This window comes from Peromyscus eremicus, chromosome 2 (genome assembly GCF_949786415.1).
Source record: "Peromyscus eremicus chromosome 2, PerEre_H2_v1, whole genome shotgun sequence".
Taxonomy (NCBI): Eukaryota; Metazoa; Chordata; class Mammalia; order Rodentia; family Cricetidae; genus Peromyscus; species Peromyscus eremicus.
Window position 1 is genome coordinate 9996077 of NC_081417.1, and position 24707 is coordinate 10020783.

The following is a 24707-nucleotide window of genomic DNA, read 5'->3' on the forward strand; positions in this document are numbered from 1 at the left end:
TGAATTCTTTCACTTTGTGCACCCAGGGCTTTTGGGTTACCCTACTTCAACTGAGGCAGCAGCAGGCGGCCCTGTATATCCAAGGTTCTGTCTCCATATACTCAAGCAACTCAGATTACTTTTTTAATTTTAGAAAGTTCCAAAAACAAAACTAGGATCTTCTGTGATCAAATACTGTGCTGAAAGGATGGGGATAAAATGGTGCCATGTTCAGTCCTGGACATAATCACAGATGTGTTCAGTAAATAGGAAGATGCTTGCAGGCTGTATTGCAAATACTACACCACTTTTTGTGAGAGACCTGTGCCAATCAAGGACTTGGGTATTTGTGAGAATCAGAGGGAAATCTGTGAACCTGTATCTTTATATAACTTAGAAATCTAAAGTGTCAAAAGCAACAACAAAGCCCACACTGAGAAATACAGCCGCAAAGTCCGAGAATGGCCTCCCAATCTGTGGAAGAAAGTGATATTGGAGCCGTCTGGTTACCGTCACTACTCAATATATGTATGCACTGAACGGATGAACAGGCCCATCACACAGAAGGTCATGATTCAGTTTACAACTCTCCTTTCTCAAAGGGTTTTGAAAATTTACATTTTTTTCATGTTGTTAAGTGCATTTACTTTTAATATACAAACTTATCAACAGTTAAATTTGTTAATAGTATGAAATTTCTAAGTATAAGCAAATAGAATAGAAAATGCCCATATACCTATCACCTAACTTAGCATTGGTTATTTTTGCTTCTTGTATAAGCCCTCCTTAGCCCAGCTGGTCTACATATAGAGCTCTGAGGAAGCACTCTTTTAATAATGGCTCTTAATAATGGCTCTATCATTATCATGCTTAAAAATGAATAACTCTTTAAGGTCTCCACATACATTGTGTTCAAAAACTTTCCATTTCATAAATGTATTTTCAGTTTGTTTACTCAAATCAAAATCCAAACAAAGTCCACATTATATTTGATTCATATACCACTCACACTTGCTAATCTAAAATTATTTCCCACCGGGCGGTGGTGGTGCACGCCTTTAATCCCAGCACTCGGGAGGCAGAGGCAGGCGGATCTTTGTGAGTTCAAGGCCAGCTTGGTCTACAGAGCAAGATCCAGGAAAGGCGCAAAGCTACACAGAGAAACCCTGTCTCGAAAAACCAAAAAATAAATAAATAAATAAATAAATAAAATTATTTCCCACATAGTGACTTTTTTGTGTCCCTTTTGTAATCGTAGGCTGGAACCCACGTTCTCTTGGGGATTCCAGACCAGAGCCTCCCACTGAAATAGCAGCCCCGCCTCCCAGCCCATAGCTGTTCTTACTGCATCTGTGTGACAGCCCTCTACATGTCCTTCCTTTATAGTCTCCATGGGATTAGATCAGATTCTGTTACATCTTCTGACAATATGTTGGGGGGGCAGGGGCATGTAGTGCCTTTACATCAGCAGGAAATACGAGGGACTTAAGGTAGTATTAATCTTGACATGCCCATTACAAAACTTCTCATTAACCTCTCATCCAATGGTTTTAGCAGCCACTGAAGATTACAATACACCATATAATTATGGTAAATAGTTTTTATGAAGAGCCAGACAGAGGTATCTTTATAGATCATGCAGTCTCTGTCACAACTGTCACAGGGTGAGCAAACATGGGCCACATGGAAACAAATGGCAGTGGTTTCTCCCAAACATGGGGTCATATACCAGTAAAAGCAGGTGGCCACTCAGATTGGGTCCAAACCTGTGTGTAGTTGCTGACCCCCTCATATAGATCCATTACTTCATCCAGGGTTTAAATTCTATCACCCCTTTGTATTTACTAGCTAGAATTTTTCAAATAAGAATAACTTCACATTAATCAGCAATTTAGTGACACTGAAGTACAATTTGTACAGGGAAAACAAAAATGCAAAGACAAAATATGCTTTGATTAATAGTTTTCAAAAAATTGAACCAAGCAACTGGATCTGTTTTTAAAGGAGTAATTAGTAGTTATGGAGGAAGCAGATTTTGCTCTGGTTCACACTGCATTATTTATTACTTCATTTTGAAGAGGCTGACATCTTTCACTGCTCCATGGTTTTGATCATTACTGCATCATCTTCCCAGTGACCAAGAGCAGGGTGCACTGTGACAAGAGGGATCCCAGAGCAAAGTCATGGTCATGACCAGAGCCCTGCTTGGCAGCCTCAGGGGAGCCAGAATCACCCTAGGAGCCCTGCTCTGCTCAGCAGCCTCTGTCAGAGGAGCCAGAACCACCCTAGGAGCCTTGGTGCCCAACGTGTTGGCAAGAGTTTCCACCTAAAACCTAAAAAAAAAAGATTCCAAAACGGAGCTAAAAACAGTTTCTAGTTGTTTCTCTCAAGTTAGTGACAGCCTGCGTGTTTGAGCTACTATGGCGGGTTCCTGGCATGTGTGCTGGACCTACAGTATGGCGGGAATAAGGCCTCTGCAAGTGGCACATTAAGCTGTGTGGTGGATTTAGCCTTTGCTACTACAAAACAAAAAAAAAAAAAGAGGTTTCTGGGCTACACGCTGCTTTGATAGAAGCATAGACCCACTATTTCTGAGAGTTGATGGCTCCCAGAGCTGGCAGAAAACATACCACTGCCATGTTGGGAAGCTAAAGTGGGCGGAGCCAGCAGCCATAGCGCCAGCGCCATTTCAGGCTTAAAAGGCTGCAGTTTAAAACAATAGGCTCAAGCTAATATAAAAAATAAGCCACGTAAAGATGGCTACCACACAGACAATCTGGATTATGTTCTCTTTGATATTCATAACTAAAAAAAAAACCATTTGATTATAAAAGCTGTTAAGTTATGCCAAAATGTATATTTTAAAGGTACCTTGACTTCAAAATTTGGATGTAAACATATGTTGCTTTGGAAAGGAGGCTCTGCTTTTGTTTCCACAGAAAGCCAGAGGCTATGGATTTGTTCCAGATTAAGATACATCAGGTTTGACCAGCCAAGACCACCTGAAAGGTCTCTGATGACACCATGGCCCAGACGATCCAACATCCAGAACCATTTCAAGGCAACTGGCTCAGACGATACACCCTCATGGACTACTCCATAATCCTAAAATATTCTTTGTGTCCCCAGAAGATACAGCGCCCCCCTCCAGCAGAAAGTAGTAAGAGAAGCTACGCCCAAATTCCCAAATATACCAAGCTGACTTTGGAGATGTGTAAAGGTTAAAATCTTCCTTTTTAAGAAAAGAAAAGGGGAAGTGCTGTGGGATGGTCTGTATGTCAAATGTGTTGCTGATTAGTCAATAAATAAATCACTGATTGGCCATTGGCTAGGCAGGAAGTATAGGCGGGACAAGGAGGAGAATAAAGCTGGGAAGTGGAAGGCTGAGTCAGAGAGACACTGCCAGCCGCCACAATGAGAAACAGCATGTGAAGATGCCGGTAAGCCACGAGCCATGTGGCAAGGTATAGATTAATGGAAATGGATTAATTTAAGCTGTAAGAACAGTTAGCAAGAAGCCTGCCATGGCCATACAGTTTGTAAGCAATATAAGTCTCTGTGTTTACTTGGTCGGGTCTGAGGCTGTGGGACTGGCAGGTGACAGAGATTTGTCCTGACTGTGGGCCAGGCAGGAAAACTCTAGCTACAGAGCCCTGCTCTGCTCGGCAGCCTCTGTCAGAGGAGCCAGAACTATTCTAAAAGCCCTGCTCTGCTCGGCAGCCTCTGTCAGAGGAGCAGAACCTCCGTAAGTTATGCCACCATCTGGCTACCTAATTAAAGAGGGACTCCTCCATAGCCCTGTGTTTATTTTAAAGGCCTCAGACCTCACAGTGCCCAGAGCTGCGTGAGCTCGCTCACCTTTCCTCGTGGCTGCCCTGGTGCTGGACGTGGAAAGCTGTGTGCTGCTCAAAGTAGTACTCCTCCAAGTTGAGCAGCAGTAAGGAAAACCTAAACATGGAAGAAGAAGACAGTTTCATGTTGCATCCGGTTTACAGAGGTATAGAAGGCTTTGCACATAAAAAGCCTGCTCCCACATCCCCAGGCAGCACTCTGTGAAGCCCACACTCTTCTCTCCCATGCCCCAAATGGAGTCCTTCACAGCACAGATGCACTCTCCGAACACACACAAAAGTCCCAAACTGTAAAATTAAGTGTTTATGACAAGCTTGCTCTCCTCCCCACGGAACTTTTGTGTCAATGTCCACTGATGGTGCATGCCAGGCTTTCCTGTCCCTACCTACCCTGCCATAACCCTGAGATCATGTCCCACACTGTCTTGAGTTCTTACGACTCCCAAAGGTAATGAGCTCTAGGAGGCAGGTATGCAGATGGCTACAACCAACCTGATGGTTTAGATACCATACATGTTTAGTAAGTAAAATAAATAGACTGAGTTGTATAGTTCCTTCAGTTTTAAGTGCTTTGTACTTTAAAAGCACAATGGCAGAAGTGTACGATGGTAAGGTGACTTGCTTAAGCCCGATGACCTGAGTGACCCCAGAACCCTGACCCCAGGGGAAGGAAAAACTGACTCCTGGGAGTTGTCCATAGACTTCCACATGTGAACCATGGGGGGTGCACACGTACAACTAAAAAGATAAAATAAAGTAATAATTTAATTGAATTGCCACAGAAATAGGTACACGGCAAAAAAGTGAAAGAAGCGCGTTTTTGGCTGCAGAGTATCAGGGAATGCTGACAGCATCTAGTCACAGAGGAGCTTCCAGACGGCATCAGACTTGAGGTGGATCTAGACGCTCTGCTGTCCTTGAGGGATATACCCAGATTAAATGTGCATCACACAGAATATTGCTTATTTTGCTTCCTCCTGGAACAAAACTAAGATGTGAATAAAATATTTTTAAATGACAAAACCCAAAGACAACAGCAAACTAGAAAGATATCCAAGCAAGGAAGAGATGTGAGCTGATCTGTGGGAGGCAGGGAGCAGATGGGAATGAGCCACACAGAGAAATCAGTGCAGATGCTTCCCGGGACAACACCACTCATCCTAAAACCAGTGCAAGCACAGGGCTTTACCTGGTGTCTGGCACTGAAGAGTCCCTCCAAGATGAGAAGCTTCTACAGTGAAAGCACAAGACACAAATAAGCACAGGAATACAAACTGAGGGAACAGAGACAATGCAGAGTCAGAAGAAAAGGACAAGACTAATATCATCCTTATAAAGACCAAACATGATAGAGTAACACCCAAATAAACAGGGAGAATATACAAGAAGGACTAGAGACAACACAAGGAACAGAAGAAAAGGTGAAAACACTCTAATTAACAAAATACTCTAATTGAGTGACACGAGAGATTGTTCATTCAAAACACAACCTGACTGCAGTGGTATAATGCTTTTGTACACTGGTTTAATAAAATGCTGATCATCCAGTAGCAGGCAGGAAGTATAGGCAGAATAAGCAGACAAGGAGAATTCTGGGAAGAGGAAGGCTGAGTCAGGAGATGCCAGCCATCCAGGGAGCAGCATGTAATGACACACAGATAAAGTCATAGATGAACAGAAATGGGCTGAGTTTAAGTGTAAGGGCTAGTCAGTAGGAAGCCTGAGCTAATGGCTGAGCAGCTTTAATTAATATAAGCCTGTGTGTGTTTACTTGGGTCTGAGCGCCTGCAGGACTGGTGAGTGAGAGAGATTTGTCCTGATTGCAGGCCAGGCGGGACACAGGAAAACTTCAGCTACACCTGACCCAAAGGACTGATTCATGAAATTAAAATTAATGATAACAGGAACTAGTTTTACCATCTAAGTTTTACTGACCTGTCCTGCATTTAAAAAATTTCTGAACAACAATTAGTCATAAAGAAGTCATAAATAGTCTCCAGTATATTAAAAAAAAATTAGTCATAAGCCAAACTGCCAGAGCACAACCCGAAATCCTTCTCAGCCCATCTGAATTCCAGTACAGTCATCAGATTCAGGAGGATGGTGTCACTCCTTTGATGTGTCAGGTGATGTCCAGGAAGGCACCAATCAGGAACTTATTCACTAATTACTGCCCCCTGCCCCCAGATTTTGGCTGCACCTGAATGTCGATGTGCAGTCCTTCCTTCCGTCCTCTGCTATCCCCTCTCCTCCCACGGGAAGGGGAAACAGAGTAAGTTTTCTTCAACAAGACATGTGCATGAATTTACGACTAGGAAACACAGATCACCTTCCAAAACAACTGTTCTTCTATGTGGTGATCAAGATAGATGCCCACCCACAGTCTGGCACTAAATCTATCACAAACGAATAGTAGTTTCCTTTGTTTATAAATACTTACAGTTTACAGGAAGTGCAAACCTACAGGGAAGGAACCTAAGCAATCACATCCTTGACATTAACGATTTAAGGGCTGTTTGTTTTGTCTCCACTGAAGTCTTTCCTGGTACCTGCTTTAAATACATTCTGTGTGAAAATTATTTCAATTACTTTCGACAATAGTTTCCAAACAATATTCTATGGAGTAAAAGCTAATGCTTTAAAAACTTTAAATTCAGGGCTAGATAGGTGGCTCAGTGGTTAGGAGCACTGGCTGCTCTTCCAGAGGACCCAGGTTCAATTCCCAGCACCCACATGGTAGCACACAACTGTCTGTAACTCCAATCCCAGGGGATTTAACACCTTCACACAGACATACATGCAGGCAAAACACCAATGCATGTAAAAATAAATAAATTATGAAAAACCTTTAAAGTCACGTTTTTGCAGTTTCATGATTTTGTGCTCTCACGTATTACTATTACAGCTAACCATTAATTACTCCTTAGACTTGGGCCCCTGGGTTTACAGAGTCTCAGTGTGACCCACCTTCACAGAGTGGGGGTCATTTTCTAGATACATTTCAATTTAGCAAGTCATTTATATTAAACACATGTTGTTCTATCCTCGAGTCTCCTGAATTTAAAACATATTGATGATATGCTTAACACCTGACCGATTGCTCCACTCCAGACAGCCAGAGGAACAGCCCTGCATGCACAGCGACTCCACAGTTATTCCCAGTCACGCTGACAGTGGGTACACAGTGTGTACCAGTCAGGCCTGTATCTAGGTTACATATGTAAATCTGGCATAAGCTCAACGGAAAATGTGCTTTGACACCCGAGTGGCACTGCACAAGCCATAGGACAGCCACACTTTCAGGGTTTGCCACCCATACCCTGAAGACCCAAGCTATCCTCAGATTAAGCCAGGCTGTTGTGGTCCTACTAGAAAGCTAGCTGAGTAAGCAAGTCATTTAAAATTCAAAAAACAAAACAAACAGAAAAAAACCCTTCTTGGAATAAGGAAGAGATTAAGAAAACAGACATACAAAGAGATTACAGTCTGGTGACACCACCCTGCAAACACCACGCCACTCCCACACATCAGCAATGTCTGAAGAGAGCTGGAGGGGCAGAAACAGCAAAACCTGTCCTTGTCCATCACAATAGCCACGCCCATCACTCCTGTAACAAAGGCAGGCTCAAGAGACAGGCTTAACAAGCGTATTTAGACTTTTGCATGACAGGAAAGCATTCCAAACACCCAGAGAAAACTGTCTCCCTTTTACACTTAAGTCTGAGACACAGGCAAAGCAGACAGCTGTGTGGAAATGTGAACGTCAGAAGGTGCTGGATGAACAGTGCACCCAACAACAGTTCTGCTGAGTCTCCTTGGCCTCCAGCTATGTGTATGGTCAGTCAGTACCTCTCACAGTGAAGAGCTTCAAGAGAGGAACAGAAATTGACCTCCCTAGTTTCTGTGGTTGGTTAGGGGAGAGGGGCTCTAGGTTCTATGAGACAGCTTGGGGGGAAGTTCTGGATTCAAGACTCACTTCGGGGAGAAGGGGTCAGAAGCAGGAGGTCAGGGACCTCACTTACGAGACGTTTCCAGCTCTTTAGTTCAAGCACTCAGCACACTAAGACCATCCTCTGGAAGAGTCTTTCAGTCTCTCAACAGTTACTTACATTAGACTCCATCTAACTAGATGAACATCAATCTCCCCATTTTAATTGTGTTCACACACAAAAAACTAAAAACAAACAAGAAGACAGAAACACTTTATCCTCTGCCCAAGCGATGGTGACTGAACTCTACTTTATTTTTACCTTCCAATCAGAACTCTGCCCACAGAGATTAGAGGACTAGGGCAGGACTTCACTGGTAATTCATGCTGGAGACTGGTGACAACTTCCTCCATCTGTGGTCTGTGAACCTTCTGTCCATCCTGCGCTAACAAGCAGCCAGTACATGCACGCTTTCAGCACCTCTCAGAGTCCCCAGGTCACTAGAAAACTGCAGTCCTAACCGCAAGCTCTCCCTGCGTTTTTCCATCAGCAGACACCTGTGTCCCCTGCCTCTTCACACATCTTACCAAATTCTCTTTTAGATGAAGGTCATTGTCGAGAGAAGAGCACAAAAGAAGAGTCACTTTCTCCGTCCTAAGTCCTCATGGCCCTGCCTAATAGCTACATATGTCCTCATTTCAAACACAACTTTAGAAAATTCTGGTATTGTTTTCTTAACCGACAGCGTTTTTCAAAGCTCCCATTCAGGGGAGGCTCCAGTTTCCTTGAAGCCCGTTATAACTTGTGGACTCAGCTCTGGAAATCAATGTGGAGGAACACGATCACACAGCCGGCTGTGTTCGCTTGCCTTGCCTTTGGCAACGGACCAGAAGTTCTAAGTTACACTTTGATGATAGCACATACTTCTTGAGTCAAACTGCTTTCCTGAACTGTCCAATAATAGTGGCTTGCTTTTTCACTTTCAAGTTTCAATACTGCTTTCTTTAAAAATCTAGGTTTTAGGTAAGGCTGTGGCCTCACTCCCTTGATTCAAATCGGTGCCTTGCATTACGGCTTTCTCTGAAGGTTTCTTCACTGCTACTCGGTTCACTCATGTCTCTTTAATGTTCAGAATCAAGTAAACTTCACAAGCTCTGCAGTCGGTAAATTAAAACTTTAAAAGGGGAAGTGGGGAGCTGTAATTAGCTCAACCATGCTTCTCAGCATTTGTCACTGCTGCCACTTCCTGTTTCCTGATCTGCCCCAGGTACACTTCTCTCACTTTTTCCCCTGTTCACTGCCAGCACCCGCAGTGAATGAATGCAAGTATGTTATCTCTGTTCCTCTTTCCAAAAGGTCCTCACTGTATGGGCCCCACCCACGCTGGTCCTGAGCTCCACAAACTGACATTCCAAACTCACTGCCTCTCCTTGCCGGTTGATACTTCTGTATCAGTCTGCAGCTTTTCACCACTGGATCCTAATCCCAACTCCCGTCCCCAAGCTTCAGTGACACCTCAAACATACATTAACCCTTGTCCTGGTTTGCGTTCTGTTCCCATGATAAACACCATGACCAACTCAGGGAGGAAAGTCTTTACTTCTGTTTACAGGTTACAGTTCATCATCCAGAGCAGTGGCTCTCAACCGGGGGTGGGGGGTGGGGGTGTGGGGGGGGTCCCACTACCTTTCACAGGGGTCGTCTAAAACCATCAGAAAACACAAATGTTTAGATTACAGTTCATAACTGTAGCAAAATGAATTATGAAGTAGCAACGAAAGTAATGTTATGGTTGGAACTGTATTAAAAGGGCTGCAGCATTTGGAAGGTTGAGAACCACTGCTCCAGAGAAACCAGAGTAGAAACTCAAGGCAGAAACCTGGAGCCAGGAGCTGAATAACCCTCTGAGAGGAATACTGCTTCCTGGTTTCCTTCCAGGTTCTTGTAAAACTACCTTTCTCGGACAACCCAGAACAGCTTGCTCAGGACAGTGCCTCCCACAATAGGTAGACCCTCCTGCACAAATTAGCAATCAAGAAAACGCCCCCACAGACAGCTCACAGTCCAATCTGATGAAGGCAATTCCTCACATGCGGTCCCCTCTTCCCATGTGTCTAGTTAGTGTCAAGTTATCCATATTCTACAAATTTGCACAGAAATATGAGTGATTAAATGATATTTCTAGTTCCTGTACCCAATGGCTCATGTAAATTACTGGCCCTTCTTTCTTTGCAGAAGGTATGTTTCCCTAGCAAAACCATTTCACTATTTCAGCTGACTTTCCTAGTCCTTCCCCTCCACAGAACATTTATTGTTCCATTACTTAGCTCAACTCCAAGAAATTATACTCTCTTCTCAGTGGGTGAGATAATTACTTCCTGACCCAGCTCAGCTAACAAAACCCCTCCCGCTGACACTATCCATAAAGCCTCCTGCTTCTAATTTCAAGTCTCCACATCTATGATGTTAAAGGTAGAAACATGACCAGTGCTCTTAAAAACCATTCAGCTTTCTCACTCATCAAGACTCACAGCCCAGTGGACTGGGTGACAAAGCTCAGTGGTGAAGTGCTTAGCCAGCACATGCAGGGCCTTGATGCACCCTGCAGTACACACACGAAGCCATGTGTGCAGGGAGCCCTGGGGACCAGATAGAGGCAAAGGAGCAGTTGGAAAGAAGTAGCAAACAGACAGAAAGCACGGATGCCTAACTGACATTACCTTGAGTTCTCCGACTTTCATGTGCGCACAGTCATCTAGGAAGCGTGTTGAAATGAGACTCTGATGTGAACCTGGGGCGGACCCTCTGACTCTTCCAGGCATGCTCATGCACTGGTCTGCGGATGCAGTGAGACTGAGATTCCAGTGTCATATAAAGTATGCTTCCATCACACCGGAATCATTTAAACTTCAGAGAACTTAACAGTGAGTGCTGCCCAGCCGTTCACATGCCTTGTAAGTCACCATGGGACAAAGGCTGCACTTGGGCCCAAGAACTCGGGGCTAGTCCTAGTCTGCACTTAGTCTCGGTGTCAGTTTTGTCTTGTGACTCACAGTGTCACGGATTTTAGTCTCTCCTGGCAGAAAGGCAGCAGCAGCAGCAGCAGCTAACATCAGTTGTCCCAGGATACAGAGAGAACTGCCTAGGCTAACAGGCTCCTTCCTTTCCTCTTTCATCCCATAATGGCCATTCACATTCTGGATGTGTCTTGCCCTCTGTTAATTTTCTCTGGAAATGTCTTCAGATACACTTACAGGTGTGTCCACAGCGGCCTCCCAATGCAACCAAGGTGAAGAAATAAGCCATCACACACGACCAAGCTATGTGACCTAGTCAAATCATTTACTTAGTTTCTTAAGTTCAACTACAAGATGTAGTAGAGATATTGAATAGATGACCTTATTTGGAAAACAGACCCAAAAAATCTGAGTTTAAAGAAATCAGCAGGGCTGGAGAAGCGGCAGCAACCACCACAGAGAGGAGGCCTCCCAAGCTTCCAGAGAAGACATTCTACTTACAAATAACAATTCAATAGCAGCGGCACCAGTCTGTTGCAGATGAAAAGGTGGTGTCCTGGGAAGCTGCCCAGAATCTGGTTATGGCTTTGTGTTTAAGGCCATCAATCCTGGTTGTCCACAGGCTTAGACCCCAGCTCCCAAATGATGCCAGGGAATGTGCTCATGCTTCCCAACTGTGGACAGGGATACCACAAATCCTGCCAGATCTTATAGATTTAGGCAGTCCCCCGTCAAGCCAGTGGGGTTAATGACAATCCAAAGCCACAAATACTGGGCTGCCCAGGGGTAACAAGCAGGACCTATCATGTCTTGCCACCTGGTCATTCTGAAGGATTCAAGTTTCTCTGTCTCTCTCAAGTGGCAAAGCTGGACAGCTGAGTGCTGTCGAGGGGAGCAGGGCATACCTGCAGCCAACCATTTCTCTGCTAGGGGTATCACGATTTACTGCTTCTCCACCAAGTCCTGGTCTATTCTCTGGTATCTGCCTTTGTTTAGAATCTTCAAAATGCTAAGAAAATGATACATCCAGCAAGACTATTCTCAAAGCAGGGGCAAAATAAGGATATATTCAGACGTGCAAAAACAAGGGCAGTATACTATCATCAGACCCTGCTCAGAGGAACTTTTACAGGATATTATTAAGAAAGAAAATTTCCATAAGGAAGACATGAGATGCAAGAAGGAAAACCCATCAAAGACTGTAGCAAGCATGCACATAAAACTACAAAATTATTAGTCAGGCAGTCATAATGCCTAATGTGTAGATTTAACTGGACAACACTGAACTATAATTCAGTATGGGACAACAGGAGTAATTATTCCAGGGCCTGCACACTGACAGAGAGGAAAGAGGAGAATGACTAGCTGCAGATAGTATAGTAAATGTTAAAATTTCAAGCGTGAGCACTAAAACAAAGATAAAATTAGAATATAGCACCCCACACTCTGCATGAACACTGAAGACAGCACAGGAACTTCACTTAATCCAAAAGAAAGGGGGTAGGGGAGGAGATGAAGTCCAAGACCGCAGTGAGATGGCAGAAATAAATCTGTAATAATAAAAAGTGAACTATTTCTTAACACTACGATTCAAATTAAACTACTAAAAAAATCAACAAGAAGGGGTCAGCAAACGGCTCAGTGTTTGCTGCCGAGCCTGGCACCCTGAATTTGATATCTCGGTGGACACAGAGACCTGCCTCCTGCAACTGACCGCCACACACACATGCTTACACATACACACATGCACAAAATAAATGAACAAAGTATAATTAAGTTTAAAAGTTAGATCATACACTACTTCACAAGAAATATACATAAAACACAAGGTTACAGAAAATGTAAAAGAATAGAAAATTTTATATAATGAAAATCACCTGACATAGCTATATGAATATCAGACAAAATAAAAAAAAATACTAGAAACAGTGAGGTTATTATATGTTCCTAAAAGATTCACTTCAGGAAAAAGATAACAATTCAAAATTTCTCATAAAATACAAATTAACAGTAAGTAACAGGACTGGACAGAACATTTGCCTACCATCTGCAAGTCACTATGTTCAATCCCCAGCATCCCCAGCACTGAGGAAAAAAGGAATAACTAAAATAATAATAATAATAATAATAATAATCAATAAAAAATTAAACAAGAAACAATTTTCAAAAGCTTTTTGAGTTAAAAATGTTAGGACAATTTCTAAATATCTGGTGTTAAAATGGAGACCATAGTGGTATTTAGAAGAAACTAATCAAAGATATAACTCAGAGGTAAAGTGTTTACCTACCATGCACAGGGCCCTGAGTTCGATCCCCAGTACATCAACAATAACAAAAGAGAAAAGTATCACTGCACCATGGTTAATACAATGTTGGGTATGACACACGCTTGTATCACAGCACTTGGGAGGTACAGCAGGCAAGAGGGTTAATAATTCAAGTCTAGCCTGGGCTACATGTGACCCTATCTCATAAAAGAAAGAAAGGAAGAATGGGGTGGTAGGGAAGGCAGGAAGAGAAAGAACTAAAATTTACTACTGAATCCTTAACCATCCTATCTATATCACACTTAAAATGATATAGTTGATGCAAATCATATAGCAAAAACTCAAATCCCATTTATTCTTGTTTTGGAATAAGTTAATTTGAAATAATAATGGAATAAGGAGATAGGCTACTAAGCATTTTTGATGAAGCCAATATAAATTTTAAGTTAATCAAAATATTTGCAACATTTATTTTCTCTCTCACTGATATATGTGATAAAAACTGGCCCTTTTGTTTGTTTGTTTGTTTTGTTTTTGTTTTTTTTTGAGACAGGGTTTCTCTGTGTGGTTTTGGTGTCTGTCCTGGATCTCACTCTGTAGACCAGGGTGGCCTCAAACTCACAGAGATCCGCCTGGCTCTGCTTCCGGAGTGCTGGGATTAAAGGCTTGCTCTACCGACACCCAGCTTTGAGCCATTTTTTTTAAAAGCACAACTTTTTTTGATTCATTACATTCCCAACTGACTGAGTGCTGATTCTGCATGTTATTTCCTTTTCCAATATCTGGCATAATCTACAAAAGGGGAATAAAAGACTAGAATGCTCCACAACAGAAATGGAAGATTTACATGGGAGAATAAAAAATCATTTAGTATTCTAAAAAGGTATTTTTAATAAATGCAAACTCAACTGATAAACAAATATGTTGAGTAAAAACAAAAATTAATATCAGTGTAACCAAAGAATTATATATCCATGGGCTCTCTGAAGCCGAGTAGAAGTCTCTGGAATGCCTGTAAGACTATTAATGTAACGTACAGGCATACAACAGAAAATTAACACTCATTAACACTTTAGCCCAACATGACAGCTTACGAACCACAGTTGTTCGTTCTATTACATCACAGAAATAAAACGACAGCTTTTGCTTTTAAGGCCTGTGTCTCAACTATGTAAACTTCTACATAAGTAAGATAAAAATAGTTGTAAAGACAAAATTTAAATAGAAGTATTCATAAATAGAATAACAAGTGGCAATTTGTAGAATATCCTCAGTTGCTTACCCACTGACCATGCTCAACTATTTCAAAGAATATATGTGAATTTCTCTCTTTACTTTTTTATTAGCCTTCATCAACATCTAAGCATGGTATTTTTAAATAACTAGTAAAATTAATATGGCTCCTGACAAAATCGTAGGGATACAAAAGCACTTAACTGAACAAATAAAATGAATCATTTATTTGCTTTCTAATCCTGAAAATAACTAAAGCATAGAGTTTTTTCATAAACTTCAGGAAACAGCACCAGTGCATGGTTATACAAATCACAAGTCTCAGTGCAGGGCTGTGTAGTTTTAGCAAGTAGCAGTACAGGATTCCGGTTAAAGTTCAGTTTTAGATAAACAATATACTTAGTCTGTACAGAGTTTTTAGTATAAATATGTCCCCAAGTCTACATGGGACATATGCCAAAAACCTGCAATTAATATTTAACTGAGTGTCTCATACCTAACAATCCCAGTCCAGCCGGGCTTCCTTCTCCAGCCCTGGTAAATGCCGTATACCATTCATCACCCGTCACCAGTCTCACTAAACATCTGGAATACCGATCTACTTTGCTGCATTCTTTCTTCCATAATCACTGTGATGGAAACCACTGGTGCAGAGTCTCCCAAACAGGCTCTGCTTCTACTTTTGTAGAAAATACGGCTTATTCTAATTGGAGCTGAATCAGCAATCCGAGAAATACACACCAACTTCAGCTTCTCTTTCTCTGGGGTCATTGTTTGGTAGCTGTGGAAATCTAAAATCCCTAACTCAGTATGAGAGGAGCCAGTGAGGCCACAGTGCAGAGGGAGGCCTCTGGTTCTCTCTCAAGCTAGCCTCCAGCTCCTCAGGAAAAGGAACAGTTCTCTGAGACGGCTAGAGCCAATAGCCTTTATCATCATTTGTCCTTAATGTTGCCAGTGATAGATAAGCCAAGAAACACGTGCGCAGAAATGTTAAATTTGGGTCTCAGTAAGGTTCATTTTCCAAAGTTAACTTTTAAAAGTTGGTCTTTTTGGATGGAGTCTATGATTTATAAAGAATCTCCTTAAGTTCAAACCTCACAGTCAGAGACCGTTCCTCTAATTAAAATAGTACCCTAAGATTGCAAAGCCATTAGGTAGAGAAAAAACATTGGGACTGATCAGGAAGTAGAATTCAACTGCCAATGCTGATTGTTGATGCTGATAACTGATACGTGCTTGGGCTAGGAGAACTCTAACCATGGAGTACTGTGGGCCTAACATAAACAAAACAGCATATGCGGGAAATAACAAGGGCAGCAGGTTCCCCTTGCATTACAAAACAGTGTAAGACAATCAAAATAACAGAATCTAAAAGACAGAACAAAACACCCCTTTCCGGTTTCCCTGCTCATCACTGAGGCCACAGGATTGTTACAAACGACTATTAATGAAGTCTAGAACATGACAACAGTTCAAACGTTTAAAACGTTAATGTGAATGCTCATCAATGCAATACAGAACACCAACAAGTCTTAACAAGTCGTTGGTGCCAGACAAAGACATCCCTTTTAAACTCAGGTGGGAAATGCAATTTCAGGACGGACCACCTGACCAGACATTACAGATTAAAGAGAGATGGATGTTTGGATGAAGGAAGCGGGCGGGTTAAGTAATAACTACAGGTGAAGGGAAATCCACCCAAAATTAAAAGCTGCACCTGCGTCTCTAGGTATAACCAGCTTGGCTGGCTCCACGAGCGACAACGTGACAGCCCGACCGCAGCTCCCACTAACAAACTCCGTGTTTGCAGAAACGGCTTAGCCCACATTCCTGCTGGAACCAGAGCTGGATTTTCGGCAGGCGTGTGGGTCACAAAACCGCACTGGGAAGGGCACGCGGGGCGGAAGTGCGCTTTCCTACAAGGGGACGGGATCTGAGGGAGGCCGTAGCCTTACCCAGGTCCTTCCTGGGCCGCGGGTGACCGCGACCGTGCCGCCGCGCGCGCTTCTCCAACAGCCGCCCACGCAGGCCGGTTGCGGGAGGCCGCCGGCTGCTCGCCCCCACGCGGGCGCGGGGCTGGCCCGGCCTTCGCAGCCCGAGGCCCCCGGCGGCCGGGCCCACTCGCGGCTCCCGGAGCCGGGAGGCGGCCGCGGCCTGCGGGAGAGCGCCTGGGCGCTGCCCGCCCTCCCGGCCTCCCTCCCGCCCCGCGCACCTCTCCTTGGAGTAGAGCTGCAGCTGCTGCTCACGCTGCCTCTTCCGGGTGAACGCCATGGAGGCCCGGGGCGCGCAGGCCGCCGACTGTCCCGAGCAGTCCCGAGCGGCGCCGCCGGGCGGCCGAAAGCCCCACGCTGCGCCCCAGGGCCCGCGGCGTCCCGACCGCGCTCACCGCAGCATCCTCGCGTGGGGACTCGGGCGACGCCGTGACTCAGGCTCGGAGGAGGGGCGCGCGCTGACCCGGGGCCGCGGAGCCGCGTCCTCCGCTGTCCCGACTAACCTCTGCAGCGCTGCTGCGGCGTGGATACCTCACATGTGAAAGCCGACACTTGCCCGGGAGCCCCCCAGTTGATGGCGGCGGGGACATGAAATAACAACGTTTTGGATTTTCAATCCCAAATTTCAGTTATTGAAATAACTGATGGCATTTTTTAAATAACAGCATTAATGAGGTACAACCCACGTACCAAACAATTGCCCAATTGTAGTGCAGCAGTCTATGGTTCTTACAAATATTCATAGATAGGTGCAACTATGACCACAGTGTTAGGATTTTGTTTTTCAAACCTTTACGTTTTAGCAAGCGCTTTCCCTAGCTGCCTCTCCAAAAACCTTTGCCCTAGAAAACACCACTTAACTTTCTATATCTATGAATTTGCCTAGTCTGAACATTTCAAATAAAAACAGCTATACAATATGTGGTCTTTGTGTCTGATTTCTTTCATTTATCATAATGCTTTCAAGGTTCATGAGCTGTAGCATAAGTCAACATTCCGTTTCTTTTTCTCACTGAAGTGTATTCTATTGTATTCCATACTACATTTCCATTAATATATTCAGCAGTTGCTAGGAATGTCAGTGTTTCCACCTCTTAGCTATTAAGGATAATGCAGCTATAAGCATTCATGTACCCGTCTTTGTATGCACATGCTTTCATTTCTATGGAGCGAAGCTGAAATCAAGGAGTGGAGTTGCTAGACTTGTCTAATAACTCCACCTCTAAACTTTGAAAACACGCCATACTGCTTTCAAAGTAGCTGCACCATTCCACTCCCACTAGAAGTGAAGAATGGTCCCGACCTTCAACAATACTTATTATCTTTTGTATTAAATCTAGCTACCAAGTGTGACTGGTATTTCATGGGAGTTGGGGCTTTTCAATACTCTGAGAATAAGCTGCAGATTGCTTACCTTTGAGGGACTCTCAGATATCAAGCCTCCAAATTGTGTGCATGTTGAAGCACACCTACCATTGTCTTAAGGACCAGGTTCTTCGGGGCTAAATTAAAAACAAAAAACAAAAAACAAAAAACATTGGTGGTGAAGTAGCAATGCATCTTAGCTGTCTTTATTCTGTGTCTGAATGGGGGGGGGGGGGAGGTTGTGGGTAATAAATGAAGAGACCTGAGGACCCTGTGTCAGTGAATCTCTTCCTTGTATCTCAGTGCTGCACAGATTCTGTAACTGGGAGACACTGGCTTAATGGTCCCTTGGGAAAGTGTCATTGTGTGCATATGTGCACAGCAAAACAAGATTATGAGAATTGCTGAGGTACTACATGAGAAATTTCTATGTGAGAAATATGACAGTAGATACTTTGAAGTCAGAGGAGACAAATTAATTTGACTAGAAGAAGGTAAGGAAAAAAATAGACCAGAATATAACTTTTCTTTCAATTAAACATTGAAGAAAGGTGTGGTCCCGGGAAGCTTGAGAGTGACAGATTCTCTCCTGGACCAAATAGCCAGGTACCTCCAACTCTTCTTAAGTGTGCCTTGACATTGACTACAAAACCTGTGGACTTCTAGCACATACCCTTGATGTGGAATATTAAGATGTGTTACATTTGTTTATGCTGTGGAATATTTGTTTAATGATGCAAAGATGTGTTGCATTCTTATATGTTCCATTTGTCTAATTCTGAAGCTGTGTTACTTTGCCTGTGTAAAACATCTGATGGTCCAATAAAGAGCTGAATGGACAATGGCTGTAGTTGAAGTTTTCCTGTGTCCACCCGGCTCCTGCGTCCTTGCATTTCCACAGCCACTCAGACCCAAATAAACACACACAGGCTAATATCACTTATAAACTGTATCACCAAGGCAGGCTTCTTGCTATCTATTTCTTATATCTTAAATTAACCCATTTCTATAAATCTATACCTTGCCACGTGGCTCGGGCTTACCGGTATCTTACATCTTCTTATGGCGGCAGCGGCTGGCAGCGTCTTCTGACTCAGCCTTCCACTTCCCAGAATTCTCCTCTCTGCTTGTCCCACCTATACCATACTTCCTGCCAGGCTACTGGCCAATCAGCATTTTATTTATCAATCAATCAGAGCAACACATTTTCATGGCATACAGAAAGACATCCACAGCACTTCCCCTTTTCTTTTTTTTTCAAAAAGGAAGGTTTTTAACTTTAACAATAGTAAAATTACATATAACAAAGCAATTATCAAGCAAGAACTATAGTTCTATAGAACTATAATATCTAGTCTATTTGTATTTGGCAAAATTAAAGAAGATATCCTATCTATCCTATATTTGTGAGTCTAAGGTTTCATATCTAACTTATCTTTTATCATAACTAAGGAAATTATAACTATCTAGTCTTCAACTACATCAAAGACCTCAGAAGGATATAATATTACCTGAGAAATGGGAGAAGGACACAAGCAACTTTCAGGAGTCTTCTGAGAGTAGACAGAGACAGCTGTCAGCCTGGACAGTCATCCAAAGTTCCTCTGTAAAGCTGGGGCATCTGTCTTCAGCCTACAGGCCTAGATTCTCTCAGTCACTTTTCTCTGTGTCCTGCAGAATGTCTGGCAGTTTCCTCTGTGAATCAGGAACGTGAAGGAGCATTTCACCAAGCAAATTTCAGTGGTCACCTTTCTATGGGTCCTGCATGTCCAGTTGATCAAGCAGTCCAGGCAAGAATAGTTTCTTGCCCAAATGGCTATTTTTGCCAAGAAGAAGATAAACTCCATATGGAGTGTCTTCAATGCCCATCCTCCTCTCTGAAGCAAACCCGGTGCTGCCAGGAGCAGACATGTCTCACTGTCCAGAAAGTCTAAATTTTTAAAACATTTTAAATGCCATATTCTGTAGGTCTTTGAAGTGTTTGAAGATTATCTACCTAATTAAATTATATCTATGTATACCTAGAAAACTTAACATGACTATAAGTTTGACTATCATAGAAGACTAATTATTAATCTGTATTGATTATCCATTACAATCTAAATGAGTTACATAAACTTAATACCTTAAACAAGAGTAGAAATATATAGTAGAACAAAATCAACTCTAAATGTGTATCAATAAACTAAAATCTTTACCAATATAAAACATTTTAAACAAGTTGCTCTTTAAAAGTAGGTTCAATAATTCACCCTTTTATCCTATCATATCTATATCCTACATTTCTATATCATATCCCCCTTTCTTCTTTAGAAAGAGATTACATTTATAATCTACCTGTTTTAAATAAAAATATTGGTTTTTCCCTGTCCCACACTAGAGGGCTCTTCTGATATGGTACAGAAGACTCTCTCAACCTTTTCTTTTAGCAATATGCTTGGGTTTAGAGAAGGAGTGAGCCAGTTCCATCTCGAAAGCCCGCTTGGTATATTTGTGAATTTGGGCGTAGCTTCTCTTACTGCTTCCTGCTGGATGGGGGCACTGTATCTTATGGGGACACAAAGAAAATTTTAGGATTATGGAGTAGTCCATGAGGCTGTATTGTCTGAGTCAGTTGCCTTGAAACCATTCTGGATGTTGGATCATCTGGTCCATGGTGTCATCAGAGACCTTTCAGGGGTCTTGGCTGGTCAAACCTGATCTATCTTAATCTGAAACAAATCCATAGCCTCTTGCTTTCTGTGGAAACAAAAACAGAGCCTCCTTTCCAAAGCAACATATACTTAGATCCAAATTTTGAAGTCAAGGTACCTTTAAAATAAACATATTGGTTTAACTGAGCAGTCTTTACAACCAAAAGTCTTTCTGCAGTTAAGAATATCAAAGACAGCACAATCCAGATTCTCTGTGTAATATCCATCTTTATGTGGCTTATTTTTTATATTACTTTTACTTTCTCTTTAAAGACTTTATTTTTTAAAACTATCTATTTCTTTATATAACTGTATATATTTACTTTTTCTCTCTCTTCCAAGCCTATGTACATGTTTACACACATTGTAAACTTTAGAGGTTTATCCCATCTGAATCTGTCTTATTGTGAATCTATTACTTTAAACTGCAGCAGCTAGTACTGAAACCAGAAGCCTTGGCTGCTAGCTCTGCCTAATTTAGCTTTTCAACATGGTGGAGATAATTCACCACTAGAGCTGGGAGCCATGCTGTCTGCTGACTATGGAAGGCATTGGGTCTATGCTTCTATCAAAGCAGTGTGTAGCCCAGAAGCCCCCCTCCCCGTTTTGTAGTAAAACCTATATCCACCATGCTCCATGTTGTGTGGCTTGCAGAAACCTCTGTGTAACTCAGCGGGAATGTGCTGCCCACCCGCCGTAGAGTAGCTCGAGCACACAGACTGCGGCTAACTTGAGAGAGACAACTAGGAAGCTGTTTTTAGCTCTGTTTTAGAATCTTCTTTCTCCAGTTTAGGTGGAAATTCTTGCCTCACGTTCTGGCACCATTTGTGGTTGAAGTTTTCCTGTGTTCACCTGGCTCCTGCATCCCTGTGTTTCCACAGTCACTCAGACACAAAGAAAAACACACAGGTTAATATTATTTACAAACTGTATGGCCATGGCTGGCTTCTTGCTATCTAGTTCTTATATCCCAAATTAATCCATTTCTATAAATCTATACCTTGCCATGTGGCTTGTGGCTTACTGGTATCTTACATCTTACTTCTCATGGTGGTGGCTGGCCGCATCTCCTGACTCAGCCTTCCACTTCCCAGAATTCTCCTCTCTGCTTGTCCCACCTATACCATACTTCCTGCCTAGCTACTGGCCAATCAGCATTTTATTTATTAATCAATCATAGCAACACATTTTCACAGCATACAGAAAGACATCCCCAGCAGATGGCAATGCAGGAGAAAGGTGGGGCTGGCAGGCAGAGGGAATGAATAGAAAAAGAAATACAAGAGGAAAAAGAAGGAGCAAAAGAACAAGGAGAGGAGGACATCAGGGGCCAGCCACCCAGCCATACAGCCAGCCACAGACTAAGAGTGAAAGTAAGATATACGGAAGTAAAAAAGGAAAAAGCCCAGAGGCAAAAGGTAGATGGGATAATTTAAGAAAAGATGGCAAGAAATAAACCAAGCTAAGGCTGGGCATTCATAATTAAGAATAAGCCCCGGTATATGTATTTATTTGGTAGCTCCAAATGATGGCAGGCTCCCCAAAGAGTAAAGAGTACAAAACTAGCAACAACATACCCTCTCTACATGAAGACTTAAGCCCCGGCACCATTTCTAACAGTTTGCTTGAATGGCCCAAGCCCCTGTTAGTGCCTGTTCACTGCTGCCAAGAGAACTTACTGTTTATTCTAGTCTACATGGACTGGAGCACTTGCTGAAAAGGCTTATGGGGTGGCCAGAGGTGGTCAGCAAAGTGTGACACATAGTGTGGAGATATGAGTATGTATTCCAGCATCCATGTGAAAAGTAAAACCAGCATGGCAGATACTATACCCCCAGCACTGGGGAGTCTGCGACTGAATCCTCAGCACTCACTGGCTAGCCACTCTAGTCAGTGAGTGAGTGGTGGGTTCAGTGAGAGACCTTGTATCAAAAAGGGGGGGTCAATAGCAATAGAGGAACGCCCCTGACATTGGCCCCTGTCCTCCACACATGTACACACTGACCAAGAGCACACACATGAACACAGGCCCACACCTATACCACACATACTAACAACAAATAACTTCCAAAGGGCTTACATGTGTTAGTCACTCCTTTGCCCCTTTGGGATACATATGTATCTCCTGAAACTCAGAAGTGTCTTTTTCAAGGACCTAAGAGCCATTTTTCTGATGTGCTCCTTCTGTGCAGGAAGACAGAATTCTGACTTCTATCATTGCCAGCCAGCATACACAGCTGCCTAACTTGGTTTATACTGACTAGCCCTTTGTAGTTTTTCACTTTTTCTTGACCTCTCATGGCTCTTTCTGAGTCCTCTGCTGTCCCTTCAGAGTATTTACCCCACCTTTCCACAAATCCAAGTTCGGTTCATCTCCTGCCCCTATTGCAACAGCACATTTCTGATTAAAAGTGGTCCTTCCTACTTCAAGCTTTTCTTGGACAAGAAGAAGGGAGAAATATTTTCAAAGGGTTTTCTTCAACATTAGCCCAGAAGAGAAATGTTTTTGCTGTATTAACTTGTTAGGAGCTAGAAGTTTTAAGAGAACCGAGGACTGGTACTCTCATCTTCCCACCACCTAATCTCTACCTAACTGCTTCTCTTGTGTTCCATCTTTATTTATATTTTTAAAGGTATAAATGTTCCTATCAAAGGCTAACTTCTTTCTTCCCAGCAAGTGAGAACCTGGAATTATGTTTTCTTCTGTCATTCTCTTAGTTGGTCTATCTTCCCTCTGTAGTGGGTAGCCATTCCAGCTTTGATCTGGAAGTTCCAACCCCCACTGAGGCTTTGGTAACTGTCATGCCTACAAGGCGGGGCCAAGAGAGGACCCTGAAGACCCAAGATCCAGATGCGCGCCTCCCTTGGTTCCTGGACCCTGGATGCTGGAGGCAGACCAAGCAGAGTTCTCCAGAGAACACCGCCGGACTGCGCTACATCTTTCCCAGACCCTGCAACCTACCTATCCCTTCATTTGTAAGTTACTCCACTAAATAAACCTCCCTTTTAACTACGTGGAGTGGCCTTAATAATTTCACCAATACCCCTCACTATTGGATTATTCCCATCTGAAAGGTAATATATTTTTTCTCATTTTATTGAAAATAGATTATTTTGTCATACAATATATCCTGATTATAGTTTCCACCCCCTCTACTCTTCTGAGCCCCTCCCCATCCCCTCTTCCCTCCTGATCCACTTCCTTTCTGTCTATCTTTAGAAAAGAACAGGCTCCTAAGAGACAACAACCAAATATGACAAAACAAAATACAAGATGAAGCATAAACTATCATGTTGGACACAGCAACCTAACAAGAGGAAAAGAGCCCAAAGAGCAGGAACAAGAGGCAGAGACCCATTTGTTCTCAAAGTCAGGAGTCCCATGAAAACATTAAGCTAATAGCTATAATATATATGCAGAGGATCTGATGCAGGCCGTGTGGGCCCTGTGCTTGATGCTTCAGTCTCTGAGTTCATATGCGCCTTGTTTAGTTGATTCAGAGGGCTTTGTTCTCCTGGTGTCTTCCATTCTGGCTCTAACAGTCTTTTCATTTCCTCTTTCATGGGATTCCCTGAGCTGTGAGGAGAGGGTGTCATATTTCAAGATTAAGACAAGCTTTCCCTCCTTCCAGCATCTCATTCCTGACAGAGCTGTTCGACACATCTGACTGCCTATACCGTCTTCATTTTTTTCTCATCTGTTCTGTCTATTTTGATTAGACTTCAGTTACCACCTCTCCTCCACAATGCTTCCTTATCAAATCTCCACATTCATTGGCCACTTTTAGCTCCATCTTCTCTGAACTCTCAGCAGAACCCAGAGTAGCTGAAACAGCGTGCAACATGGCTCCTGTCTGGAGTACTTCATTACTGCAAGCCCCATGGTTTCCTTGCTTTTCTCTTACCTTACTGCCTACTGCTTGATCCCTTTGCCTGCCCCACCCCCACACTTGATATCATAGTGTTGATTCTCTGTGCTCACTGACCAGTAACTTAACCAGTCTGTAACAGAGGAACTGAAGGGCTATTGAAGACAAATTTCTGCTAGCCGTAAGCTGTTTGTTCTGGCTCAGGGTAAACATTTCAAAAGACTTGGGTAAGTCTATTTAAGAGTTAGGTTATGTGTGTTGCTTAAGAAATCAAACTTCTCCAAAGGTTTGGTCTGAGCTGTTGGCACTATTGGGAGGGGGTAGAAGCTGTAGGAGGTGGGCCCAGATGGTGGCATGCCTTGAAGGGATACTGAAAATCTGGCCTCTTCCTCTAACAGTGGGTGCCTTTCCACAAGGCCCCAAAGGAACAAAACTGACACCCTAAGGCAAAGGAGCTCCTTCTCCCTTCAGGTTGAGTACTACAGTTGAAGGCTTTGTCATGGGCACCTTCCT

At 43.0% G+C, this 24707-nt stretch overlaps 1 protein-coding gene across 1 annotated transcript in view; it reads right to left on the minus strand.

Annotated features, from left to right (window-relative positions):
• Positions 1-16653, minus strand: part of Nsmaf (neutral sphingomyelinase activation associated factor) — a 60421-nt gene extending 43768 nt beyond the window's left edge. Inside the window, exons 1-2 of the mRNA XM_059253826.1 lie at positions 16489-16653; positions 3838-3927 (exon numbers count right to left, since the gene is read on the minus strand). Of these exons, the coding sequence (XP_059109809.1) occupies positions 3838-3927; positions 16489-16547 (149 nt within the window). The 5' untranslated portion in view covers positions 16548-16653. The remainder of the gene's footprint in view (positions 1-3837; positions 3928-16488) is intronic.
• Between the last annotated feature and the right edge of the window lie 8054 nt (positions 16654-24707).